Source organism: Protopterus annectens, chromosome 5.part0, assembly GCF_019279795.1.
Source record: "Protopterus annectens isolate FY-2018-M chromosome 5.part0, PAN1.0, whole genome shotgun sequence".
In the NCBI taxonomy this organism is placed as follows: domain Eukaryota; kingdom Metazoa; phylum Chordata; order Ceratodontiformes; family Protopteridae; genus Protopterus; species Protopterus annectens.
In genome coordinates, this window is record NC_056735.1 from 557500593 (window position 1) to 557514900 (window position 14308).

At 40.5% G+C, this 14308-nt stretch overlaps 1 protein-coding gene across 1 annotated transcript in view; it reads left to right on the top strand.

Moving 5' to 3' along the window:
• Nucleotides 1-14308, top strand: part of PHLDB2 (pleckstrin homology like domain family B member 2) — a 1258236-nt gene that overhangs the window by 833393 nt on the left and 410535 nt on the right. The window contains exon 7 of the mRNA XM_044072445.1: nucleotides 10252-10407. Within this exon, the coding sequence (XP_043928380.1) occupies nucleotides 10252-10407 (156 nt within the window). The remainder of the gene's footprint in view (nucleotides 1-10251; nucleotides 10408-14308) is intronic.

The following is a 14308-nucleotide window of genomic DNA, read 5'->3' on the forward strand; positions in this document are numbered from 1 at the left end:
AGACTTACCATTAAAACATCTCTGCCCTTGAAACTCACATTCATTGAAACACCACTGAAACTCACACCACATCCAAAGAAAATGCATCTGGCCAGTGGTGGATAAAGATTACCTTTGGGCTGTTTTCAAATCATAGGTCCCTTACACACAAAACAAGAAACATGGGTCTACCTGAAAATGCCAAAATCTCGAAATGCCATAGACGAGAACACCGACATCAGAAGATCGACAATGGAGAAGACCGACAGTTGAGAATCCCGACGCTGAGAACACTGACATGTAAAGGTAAGTGTGCGATAGGGATGGAAGTTAGGGTCAGGGTGTGGGCAAGGTAAGTATGTGATAGCGATGGTCTGTATCATTAGGGGCGGGTTAAGTGAGTTAGGGTTAGGGCACGGGTTAGGTGAGTGTGCGATAGTGACGGACCTTAGGGTTAGGGTTTGGGTTAAGGTTAGTGCATAGATAGTTGTGTATGTAAGGTTCATTGTAGGTTTGTAAGGTTTTTAGTGTGCTTGTGTTGTGTGTGTGCTTTTTGGACAGGGAATTTGTTTTGTTTGTTGAGTGTCAGGATTGTGGTTTGTCGGGTATGTGACGTTTCATGTTTCTGAACTTTAGGATCTGTGGTGTCGGTGATTTTGTTGCCGGTGTTTTAGCACATCGGTGTTGTTAGGTAGACCCAGAAACATACATGTGTTTTTGATACACCTTCCTGACTTTATTAAATTATATTCCTTTTATTATACAGCACACTTATTAGACTTAGAGCACATTTTAAATTTATTGTTTGAACATTTTTCCAGTAAGCAATTAAACAAAATGCATGAACCAATAATGACAAAACTGCACAAGTCAGAACATATCCATCTTAAAAGTCTACTTCTACACATACACACACACACATACACACACACACACACACACACACACACACACACACACACACACACACACACACACACACACACACACACACACACACTATCTATCTATATATATATATATATATATATATATAGAATGACAGTAGTGTAAGCCATAGGCATCTTGCACATCTTCTCCCACTTATTTTCAATTTCAGTTATATTATTATGAACATTTGATTATATGGGAAACATTCCGTATAATCAAATGTTCATAATAACAGATGCTTTATTTGAAATTCGTTTGATTGCTTCTGCCAGCTTTAAATGTGTCCAAGATCATGCACAGCGGGGATTGGGGAATTTGCCCTATTCCCACTGTAGAGCAGTCTTAGATGTGGTATATATGCAACAGGCAGGGATTGTAGGAGTGCAGGAGCAGTTACCCCCTTCACAAAATACATGACCTTGGTGGGGGTTTACATATCTGTCAATCTATGGACAGATAAGTAATAGAAATTTGTAACTTAAAATATCTGAAAATAAAACAATAACATTCTGAAAATAAAACAATAACATTCAAATGCAGATACAGACTTGTTCTACATATGTGGTTTTATAGACAATTGTACACAATGTTAATTCCTTTCAAACATCTGTTCTCCTGGAAAGTATATATATATATATATATATATATATATATATATATATATATATATATATATAATATGTGTGTGTGTGTATGGGGCAGCAAGAAAGCATGAACTGATGTTGAAAACGTTACATGTTTCAATTAATGAAGACTGTGTGACACAGAGAAATCACACAGAAACCAGCAAGAAATAACAAAATCTTGCAGTGACTAAAGTAAAATGATAACCAGGCTTCCCTATTTTTAGTTATGGCATTTTAGAGTAAACAAATTCCATAGATTATGAAATCTTACTAAATCTCTCAACAGTGTTTACATTTTCTCAGTAATAATGCTATAATAATAAAATTGCACCACAGTTTATTGAGATCTGGTGTCAGTTAAAAATAAAAAGTATGTTGTTTACAAAAATCTTAACCCAAGCTGAGATCACGTATAAAAAAAGGTATCAAGAAACATTTGAATGACATTGTGTGATTCTGATTTGGACAAGCATAGTGCTAGCATTCTGAGAAAAGCATTGCAAAGTAAATTAAAGAGCCATGTTACAGGCAGCAGTAGTGCTAGCCATGCGATAAGCACACTGGTGTAGTAAGGTTGGAAGCAATGACATGTCCATTACTTCTGCTGCTGTTATAGGACAGGGTAAGAATAGTCACAGCATGACAGCAGAAAGATATGAGGTCAGGCCACCAAACTTGAGTGAACTGGGCAACAAGCTTCCATGTGGGTCAACCATGGGCAGCCAGTCATACACACACACACACACACACACACACACACACACACACACACACACACACACACACACACACACACACACACACGTCAGTCCATTCATTCAAAGAATATCAAGCAGTGTCCGAAAAGAAAATATACTCACATTCATTCCGTTCATTCACAAATACCAAGCTCTGCAACTTGCATTCACACAGTCAATCCTTTCACAAGCTGTGCAACTTGTACCTCAAAAGCACTGCAGTATCCACGCTCCAAGCAGCACGCTCGCTGAAGCTCTGCAGTACCAGTCTGTTTCCACAGCATAAGCAGCCTTCCTGCTCACATCATGTAGCATTCAAAAAGCAGTCCTTTCCACACCATTCAAAAAGTAGTCCTTTCCGCTCGCATCATGTTTTCTTTTCCATACCATTCAAAAAGTAGTCCTTTTTCCACCATTCAAACGTTCTTCCCGAGAAGTATATGAGCCCTTGAGCTAAATTCCGACAGGCTAATGGAGCTGACATCATCACTCACATGATGATATCAGCTCAAAAAGTGAAAAAAAAAATTAAAAAGAAAAGCTGTGAAAATTTTGGAAATGAAGGGGTGCCACTCTGGAATCGTGGCACCCCATTATTTGGACCCAAAAACTCGGTAAAAAACGAGTAATTCTGTACAGTTGGAAGGTATAGGCATATGTAATATTCAGGAGATTAGTCACAAGACTGACACATACTGCTAATTAATATGTAATGGACAGACTAGTATGCAAGGAGCAAATGCTCTAAAGAGGATGTGTTAATGTGCACTGCTTCCTCAGTTCTGACAGATACGTGCCATACCAAATAAGCTTTATATTGGCTAGATGCAGACCAGAGATTTCACCATTAGTTTTCCAGGATTTTTTTTTTTTTGAGTATTTTGCTCCATTTATTTGTCCTATTGCATATTCCAGAGACCCACATCCACCACTTGCACATCCAGACAGTCCTTATACCCCTGGTTTATTTTTGATTCAGGCTGGGGCCAGCATGAATCTTGTAGGCATTCTGAGTGGAGAGGGGGGGGGGGCAGGGCATGCCAGTAAACTTCAGTGGGCTTCATCTTTTTGTGACCAACCATGTTGCTCTCCCTTGATGCAATCTTGTGGTTACATTCAAGGGGTGGTGATGTAATGGCAACTTGGTGTATCACCCCTCCTTCACTGCAGCTCAGCCTGCTCCATCGTTCTTTCCCCTCATTAGGCCCCTCCCAACAGCAATGTTTCTGACCTCCACCAGGGCTTGTTATGCAGAACAACCAGGCAACTACCCCCTCACCCTAAAATGGGCACTTGTATCTCTGTCTGGCAGTACCTCAGGTACCCAAGCAACTAATCAAATGCCAGACACTTGAGCTGTAATCTGAAGTATATCACTGTATGCCTTAGCAGTGGCTTTTTTTTATCAGAATTTTAACAAATTGCCCTTCTCTTAGTACATCCCAGTGCTGTCTCACTAATTAACTGAAACTTAACCATGATTATTTTGTGCACATATACACACATGCTAATGATTACTTTATGGTGCCAACACATGCTGTTACATCAGTCTAGCAACTAAAGGATATAGTTACTGCCCAATCTTAATATAAGCCAACCATAATATAATTTATTGTAAGTGCAGAGGCACAGCAGATAGCAATTTTGCCTCACAGCAAAAGGTTCATGTGTTCTATTCTCAGCTGTGGTGCCTTTTGTCTGAAGTCTGCATGTCCACCCTGTCTTTGTATGGGTTTTCTCCAGGTGCTTTTGTTTTATCCTGCATTCCAAAAACATTAAGTAAGTGGATTGGTCACTCTAAATTGACCATAGGTATGAGTATGTTTGTGAGTGCGTGGTGTGGAAGAACTGCAGTGGCATGGCTAGCTACCAGGCAGTGTAAACCTTTTGTCTAGATGACTGCCATTTTTGAAGTGACACTCTGACCCCATGTGTAAAAATGGGAAAAAGGGGTTGTGGATGGCTGGAATATAATTGATCGGTAGCTGTTGCTGATCCAGTCACTCTTCAAATCATGCACATGAACAGTTAATAATTTAGCAAATTCTTATCCAGTACTCCTATATTTATGCATAAACTGGTAGCAACAGACAGGATTATGAATGGGTCATCAGTCATAACCAGCTTAAATGTTGGATATGGATGCCAGGCAATTCACTTTAAGACCAAAGCATGAGAGGTGAATCTTGACATCCATGTAAAAAAACAAAACACATAATAATGGAGTATGATTCGAGGCCTGATCATAATTATTTGTAGTGCATAGACCATTATCTGCTCCATGTACTATTTGTTACAAAAAAAAGTGCCAAGTATTTTTCTGGCTTTTAAAGCAATAAAGCAGTTAGCGAGTGTTGTTAGATAGTCTAACAAGACTTATCGTGCAATGTTATAATGACAGACTAACATGTCTTATGTTAAGGAAAGTCAGGAACATATTACACCTGGCAGAAATACATTTGTTTTTCATCCTGTTGCTATTGTTTGCAGGTCAGTACATTCATTTTTAAGTGCTTAGCATGATGTCTGACCTTAACTTAACAACTGAAGCAGAGGTGCTTAACAGTTGTTATGATCAGGCCTTGGAGTATGCAAATGCTTAACTGGGTTTTCTTTTTCACAATATCAGAAGGTAATCATCATGGTCTGTGAACTACAAGCTTTTTAAATTGAACACTAGTCTGTCTGCGTAACTCTCACCTATTATACTTTGTCTGTGCACCACACCAGTCTTTGCAGCACTGGCACGTTGGCATTGTCACTGTTGGTTGTTAGCAGTACATGGCTACATCCTGTGATATTTCTGTGTTGTACTCCTACATAAAGGCATACTTGTGGAACTCCGTCCAAAGCTATTTACAGAGTGTGTAACAGCAGTAATGCTGATATGCCTGTGTGTTTCTGCTTCTGCCAGGTCTCAGATACTCTCAGGTATGTATTTGAACGGCCTCAGTGAAAGGTACATATACATTAGATACACCTGCAATATATTACAGACATATTGCAGTTGAGACTTTCTTGGGAATCAGAGCATATGTATACCTACACCTTTTCTGATGTGCAAGCAGTGTCTACTCTCACCTCTTGAGATTATTCATTATGTGTGATTCCACACTTGTCTGCCTAAAGTTAATACTTTTCAGAATGATTCAGTGGGGCACAGCTAACATTAGTTTACAAATCAAGGACATCCCTGTAAAGCAGTCACAGTTGGGGTGTCTGGCCTCTGCCCTAATCAACTTTGCCAGTATTTATCCTGTTCTGATACTGTGTGGTGTTTGTAAGTTGCTACTGTAACATTATTCCCTGCTTGGATGGCTGGTTCTCTTTTCACAGTCATGTTATGCAATTCCACCACAATTGCTGGTAAAGACCCACAGAACAGGATTTGTGTTATACCATTCCTAATTTCCATTTACATTCCCTCATTGTAATGCATGATATATTTATGTCAGCACCAAGTTATTTGTATATCTGCTGTGGCTTAGTGGTAATTCATGCAATCTATTGTGCCAATGGTCTGGGGTTCGAGACTGGCAAAGGTCTTTTCTTTTGCTGCTGAGCAGAACAAGGGCCCTTCCATAGAGTGACTAAGGCACTTTTAAGCGGGTTTGCGTGGGTTTGCATGACGCTTAGCAATACTAAGCTAAGCACACACATGCGCACACTCACTTAAACCTGCTTACTACTGCTTAAAAGTGCTTACTCCCACTAACCCCCGCGCTAATTTTTTTTAAAGAAAAGAAAATGGGCAGATAGGAAAGTGGTGAAAAGGGGGCATAAAGAGGAGCAGACAGTAGGTAAACAAGCTCGGGATGTGCAGGACGGGTGTAGGGAAGGTCCATAGCTGCCCATTTCTTTACCAGCAACAGCTGTGCATATGCAATAAATTTGGAGTGAAATTTGAAACCTTCCACCCCCGGGAAGAGGGGTGAGGACAACAAAGTATGTTGTATTGCCAATTATAATTATCAGTTTACATGTCCAGTGGACATGTGTGTGAAATGGGCAGCTATGTATGGGGCGGAATTTTTTTGTGGGTACAGATTGCCCCCTTTTTTTTTTTTTTTTTTACAGGTGAGAGTGGAAAGTGAGGTAGAGGAAGTAGGTATGTTTGGGGAGGTAGGTTGGGGAGGTAAACAGACAAGACAGACAAGATGCATACAGGGGCAATGTATGACACATGGGGTGGGTGAACACAATTGATGGGGATGGATGTTTGGAAATCACAAGCCCATGAGCCCACAGATGGTAACAGTGGAACTGAGATACCCACCCATGGGCAGTCACCAGTGCATCTTCACAGCCCTGAGGGTGGCTGTGTTGGGGGCTGCATAGGATGGGCAGGCTCACCCATGAGATGCGCCACTCTAGCCTCAAGCTGGTGTAGGATCAGCGACTGAACACTGGATCTCCCTACGCACCACAGCCCAGACCCTTCGAAGGGTGACAGGTGGCCCTTCTCTGCCCATGCTTGCATGGGGGGAACAAGCCCCATCCCCTGCAGCGCATCCACCTGAAGGTGACAGAGGACCAATGGAGGAGGGGAGCCCGGGCTGGGCACCGGACCTGCTGGTGCCAGGTGCACTCGCCAGCTGAGGAGGGACAGGTGGGTCCGCTGGGACCGGCCTTCACATACGTTCTGTGATTAGGTGTGTTTAATTACAACATAACCAACAGCATTCCAGATTAGTTGTAACAGCATGCAGTAATATTCCCATTAACCCAACACACCAAGGTTCCAACAGTTGAACAGCAAGCATAACACTTGCATATATTGAACGACAGTGGCTATTCCAACAGCATGCAGGGATGTTTGGTAGCAACAGGCCACCATGATTGTGGGGTTTGAACAGGGCACATGCATCAACGTGAATGCAAATATTTATAGAAGAATAGGACATGTATCCCAACAAATATTTAAGATTACACATACCCAGTGAGGTGTGGAATTGCATGGTTTATGCACATACAGTAGGGTGTAGAAAAAACCTTGATTAACATCTTATAATTACTTTTACTCTACACTACATTCCTAGTGACTGCAGGTGTATATCCCCTACGTGTATTATTACACTTGCCACCATGCATTAGGTTGTATAATGGATTTGGCTATTTCAATATATGCCTGACATATATCTGACATAAGGTGAAGATGTTACTACTACATATTCCTTGATTGCATTTTTATTTCTTTATCTACATATCTGGATGTTTTCATATGACATTTTCACTTCTGTTTGTACAGAACCCTGCATTTCTTGACACACACTCACATTTCTGGGGAATAAATTAGCATGCTACTAGTGTGCCAGATTTACTTATGCATGCCAGCCAGTAACTGTTGAGGACTGTATATATGCTTCACAGCTACTAGCACTTCCATCACTCACTTTATATGGGACTGCACAACTCTGGGTTGCCAGCACTTTTTAAAACAGTAATATTTGTATAATGCAAGGGTACAACAACATTTCACACTAAGTGACACAGACACACTCCAGGTTTTAGACCTTTATTAATGACATTACACACTTTTCCACAGGCTCACTCCTTTACTTGTTATAACGGTGCATATGGAAGACATATTCAAGACATATTATACCTTTATTAATAGGTTAGAACACTCTTTTTCAGGCTCACTCACTTATTTTATATGACAGTACCTGCAGAGATATTATTCCGGACATATGTTACCTTTCTTAATGGGTTACTACACTCTTTTTCTGGCTCTCTGACTTTTTTATCTGACAGTGCATGCAGAGGAGTTATTCAGGCCATTTATGGCTGTATTATTGGACTACAACACTTTATTTCATGCTCTCTCCCCTATTTTATATAACAATACATGCAGAATAATCACTAACCTGCCTGGTGGCGCAGCCTTAGCAGCCTATCTGCATAGGCTTGCTGATTCGCAGCATGGTCATCTGCAGCTGTAAAGTAAATTAAGGGATATTGAGACATACCTATTTGTTATACAGAATCAATTATCAATTCCTACATACTGCATTCCATGGCTATCTACTCAGTTGTGGGGCATCCTGCATCCCACAGGCCTCCTGTATCCATTGGTTCAGGCAGTCCTGCTTCCATCTTTTCATGTCTGCATGGTGGTGACGGACCTGCTCACCAGTCCGAGGAATGCCTGTGACACTGGTGAGGTCATGAGCTAACCAGCTCCAAGCCTCTGCCTTGTACTTGTTCCCTTAGAACTGGCCCTGCAGGAGTCTTGACTCATGACAGTGGATAAGGAGTCAAACCATGTATTTCGACTCCTCGATGCCCCAGTGTTGCACTCGGAAGCGTGTACCCTCTCCTGCACCAGCCATTCTAACTGCAGATGTGAGCTACAATCAGTTATGGCGAGTATTCCCACCTATGGTGCTTAAATATGCCGCATTTCCCGTACTTTTTTGGGATTGGCCGTTTTTGAAAATTCTCGGCTGACTGCAGACCTGCTTAGTAATGGTTAATCTACCATTACTAAGTATATGTATGTTGACAGTGGCTGTTTCTCCTAAGTTGTCATGGCTTAGTGGTTCTGTGCTTTGATTAGGATGCACAGAGTTCTGGGTTCGAACCTTGTCATTCATTTTATTTTCATACTGTCCAGACAGGCTAGGGGGTGTGGCTGCATTTAAGCAACTTTGCTCTACCTTGCTCCATGTTGCCCTACGGTGTGCTGGTTGACGTGGTGCACACGTCCGTGCAAACAGATTGCGCTGGTTAAAGTGCTATTTCGCTATGGGCACCTCTACTGCGCTGGGTATAGCGCTCTTAAACTTTGGACAACTCTGTTGTGCTGGGTAAAGTGCTTTTAAACTATGGGCAACTCTTTTGCGCTGGGTAAAGCGCTATTAAACTATGGGCAACTCTATTGCGCTGGGTAAAGTGCTGCTTAACTGCAAGCAATTATGTATCAGGATCCTTTAAAAATGTAATATTTTCTTCACTGATACATTGGCCATTTCACTGCTTTTTACTGATATTTTAATCATATTTGTCAGGTATTATTCCATGTAGTGATTTAAAACATAAGAAGGGGAGTGGTGGGGCTCGAACCATGAATGCATCTTCTTTGTGCAAATGCTCTACCATTATGCTATTGCTATTTGGTGTGATTTGCATAAACATTCTTTCTTATGCTCTTCCATGTCAGAATTGCTAACTACAGCTAAGCAATGGGCACACCCACGCACACACACGGAAATACGGGCAGCTATTTCTGGAATTTAAAAAAAATAAAATTAATTTTTTAATTTTCATAACTGTGATGGGGATTTACAATGTCAGGGAGTGTGGTGTTGGATGCTAGGACATTTGAGCGGACTCGCTCTTGTGTACTTTCATTTTCCTTTTACAAACCTTGCAGGGGTGTGGCTGTTTAGACTGCTCGACAGTCGGACACGCCCCCTGCTTTCCTACCTGTTCCGTGTAAGACTTAAGGTTGAGTCAGCGTGCCCTCATAAATATTCATGGCATGCTGACGTCATACCGTTCAACTGCAGCCTCCGAGTAAGACTTATTAAGTCTTACAAGGAGGATTCGTGAATCCGGGGGTCTAAATTTGTCATGCTCTAACTGAAATGCTTCCACTAGAATCATTCCACTATCCAAAACAACAGTAAATGAATAAACCAGCATATTTTGGTGAAGTACATTTTGTGAATTTCCTTATCTGGGTTGTACCTGCAAATGGTCTATTATGATCAGTTTATTATTCAAGTAAATAAACTAACTAAATAAATAAGTAAAATAAATAGGGAGATACTAGATTACTCAGAGAAAACCCATACAAGACAAGTGGAGAACATGATGACTCTGGTCAGACAGCAATTGGAAGTCTGACTGAGCCCAATGAACTCTAGACCCTGAAACTTTGAGGCAAAGTATTGTTTTATTTGTAATTTCCTAAAGTACTAATAAACAGAGATTGTGTGCCCTGTTGGTTGCTAACGCTTTTTGTTTCTGTACAGGAGGTTGATAAGTTGGAGCTAGAGACAAAACGGTTTGAAGACTTGGAGTTTCAACATCTAGAGTGTGAAAGCAGACTAGATGAAGAAAAAGAAAACTTGACAAAACAGCTTCTACAAGAAGTAACAGAGTATCAGCGCAGCATTGCTGCAAGGAAGGTAAGAGGAGGAAATGTCACTGTCACTCATGTTTCAATTTTTTTTGCTAATAATTTAACAAAACTTTTAATAAATTAAGAAAACCAGGTTGTACCGGTGTTCTGCTGTATGTGCTATTTAAGGAAATGCAGTGTTACTTCCAGAGAGGTGATTGCCCTCTGCATGATGTACACTTGTAAACACTGATGAGAATAGGTGAACTTCAAGGATAGTCACTGAAGGCTTAATAATATCATTACCCCTAGGTAAATGGAATGAATTGAGTCATAAGACCAGCAGATTACATAGGTCCATTAAAGATGTGTAGCAGTTATCTACTGAATAGATGGAAAATGTGAAAGAGAAGTATACTATTGACAGAGTATGCATACATTCAAGAGACTGCTCCTGGTAGGGTGAAGCATTTTAGTGGGCTTTTTAAATGTTAGGAGAGTAGTGGGCTTTTTAAATGTTAGGAGAGTAATGTCTAAAGCATCATGGCAGTGCTCTGTATTTCAGATGTGCATTACAAATGTCCTAAGCAGCTGCTGCAATGTTTACCCTGCACAGAGTGCTACTGCCCTCAGGTTTTAGTTTAAAAAAAATCCATGAGATTCAATAACTAAGTGTACACTGTTCTGAGTGAAAATGCAACACAGGCATAACTCACAGCTTCTTCCTCCCAATTTTAGTTTCCTTACTGATTTTCTTGCAGCTTTAAATATTGACAATGATTCATAAAGGTTACAACAAAGTGTAGACTACATGTACAACTAGTTCTTGAATACATATTATGTACACTTAGTGCAGGTGTTAATGAATCTGTCCCCATATCTTTTTTTCTGTTTTTCACTGTAGCAAAATGCTTGCTACAAATGTTGCAAGCAGTTGCTACAGTTTATAACCCACATGGAGTACTACTCCACTCAGGTTTCGGTCAAAAAAAAAAAAAAAAAGAAGAGAAATTTGACCACAAATGTAAAACCAGCTTTTGAAAGTAGGTGTGCATTAAACAATGATCAAAATTGGCTGATCTCACGCCACCATAACATTCCAGCCAGGACAGTTGCTCCCTTCACACCACCCTAGCTGTACTACTGGTATTCATAGCTGAAGCAACAAGGCAATAGACTGAGTTAGACTTGTGAGGCTTACAGTTTCAGTTGGTTATTATGACTTATCAGAGTCTAGACAGAGATACTTATGTAAACTTCAAGGGGGGAGCTGTTTCATGCTTGATACCATGCACTTACTGCAGTGGAGTAAGAACAGCTTCGGCTGAGAATTGTCCATAGCTCAGAGAAGTTAGCAGTGAAAGTTCTATTTTTTTTTTGAGTATTTCTCTCTCATTAATATGGACAGCAGTAGATCATTTAATGTTGCAAGTCTCTCCAGGTCATTCAGATATGATAATCCCATTACCAAAATGCATGCAAAGAGATATGGATGAGTCTGGGAGTCATTTTAAGTTGATGTACAATTTACTGCCTCTACAACCTGTGTTATTCCACAGATTTCAATGAAAATAATTTTTGTACTCAGGCTTCTCAGATTGCTTGGCAATTTTGCAAGTCCTTCTGTAAACATGTGTTGCAGTCTCAAGTTTCTCATTTGTTTATAGATATAGTTAACAATGCTATGTTACAAGACTTGAAACACATGGAAATTTGCTATTTCATTTTTGCAAGTGAAGTTAGAAAGTTATTTGCTCCATGCAGACCTCCATAAGTGAAAATAGGAAATTCTTTATTCTATGTATACCCCATAACTTCCTCTTTTACTTGGAAGTTATATGTCTGGAATATACAGCAAATATAAGACAGTATTCTGTTACAGACACATGGTGCTAGAAACAAAAAAATATTTCATCAGTACAGATATTGATCTTTTGATGTAAAGTTCTCACAGTACCACTTTCTTGATCTCCAAGTGGTAGAGTCATCATCATCATCATCATCAGCCCCCCTTTTCCCATTTTCTACATGAAGCTTGGGTGCTCTGTCAGCTGTCACATCTCTATCAATTTATTACCACTCTCTTAGCTTCTTCATCAGTCATGCCTAACAGTCACAGGTCTTCTCTCACCTCTTTTCCAGATGTCCTTGTTTCATCGTGACTTCTTCCTGTCTGTCCCAAATCATCTTCACCAAATTGATTTCTGCTTCTCTGTACATGTGCCTAAACCCACCATAATTTGTTCTCTTTAACATTCTCTGCAATTGGAGCTACTTTGACTTCTGTTCTGATGTCCTCATCTCTTCATGTGTCCCACTATGTGTATCTTTCCACCTCTATCAGACATTTCATCTCCATCACCTCGACTGGTCTACCATTAGTGCCCAGATTCCTGTGCTGTACAGTAGTAGTGGCCACACCATTTTTGTACACCTTACTTTTCAGCTTCTTTGGTACTCTTTTGTTCTATACTTCCCAGGCACTCTGTGCCAGTTGTCTGCAGCCCTTCTGATTCTAGCTTTGACCTCCACATTTAGACTTCCCTTCTCCACAACCACCCCTGCCCAGATACTTGAAGCAAGTAATCACTATTTTCCTGTTTATCTCATTCCACAGCTTCTTTTCATTTCCCTCATTTATTCCATTACAACTATTTTAGCTGTACTCACTTTCATCCATGTGCCTTCAGTTTTGCATTTCATTCCCCTATCCTTTGCTGAAGTTCTTGCTTAGAGTCTGCCTGAAATGCCACACTGTGTGCATACAGCAACTTTGTTGATTTTTTTCCTTTGACCTTTTTGCTAATGTAGTCCATCATCAGTATTAACGGTGGTGGTTTCAGAACTGAATCCTGATGCACACCCACTCCCACTGAGAACCATTCTGTGAGATCAAACACTGTTTGTACTTGAGTGTTTGTGTCCTTGCACATAGCCTCATTAATTCAGCCAGTGTTTGTGGAACTTCAAACCACCACAGAACTGCCCAGATCAGCCCTCTTGGAACCTTATCATATGCTTTCTCCAGGTCTAAGAATTGACAGTTGGACTTTTTCCTTATCTCTAGTTTCTTCACAACTGTCTGTCACTGCCAATTGTGCCTCATCCTGATCTGTATCTGAATTACTCATCTCCCATCTTCCTTTCTACTACTGTGCATATTTGTTTATCAGTTACCCTCTCCAGACCTTTCATGCAATGTGACAAGAGTTTGACACCTTTGTGCTGCCCACAGTTGTGAATGTCCCCTTTGTTCTTGTACACTGGCACAAGTATACTTATTCTCCAGTCATCCTGGTTGCCATTCTCTCCATATTGCTATGAGTACCCTGAGGAGCCATTTAATTTTCATCTCATCTAAAATCCTGATCATATCTGCTGTGACCTCATCTGAGCTTCCTGCTTTCCGTGACATAATTTTCCTTAGTGCTGTTCTTATTCTTTCAGGGTGGGCACCACTTCTTCCTTCATCATAGGCTATGCCTGGGGAAGTACAACTTCTGTGGAGTTTTTTTCATTCCGAAGATGCTGGAAGTACTGTTACCTGTTCAAGATGTCCTGTGGACTGGTGAGCAGGTTTTTGCTGCCATGACTTTCTGTCCTTTGCCTTCCAGTCTGATAGAGGTTTTTTTTTTTGTGCTATATAAACAGTCACTTTCCTGAAGTTGGTAGAGTGTTTCTGATGCCTTGCTATTTCTTATTGCAGCTCCTGTCTTAACCTCTTTTTTAGCCAACCAATATTCCTTCTTAGCTTGGGATATTCAGAGGATTACATGGGACACAGCTGTTTATGCACACACCAGTAATGATCAAGAGTTCATAGTTTGTAAGACAGTTCTTCAGAACAGTAGCATACTGAACTGATTTTCTGTTTCCCCAGTTCATCAGCATGTACATATGTGCAACGATAAGACAACTGGCCCAAAAACATAGATCTGTCAGACATATCTGATAATCATTATTGGTGC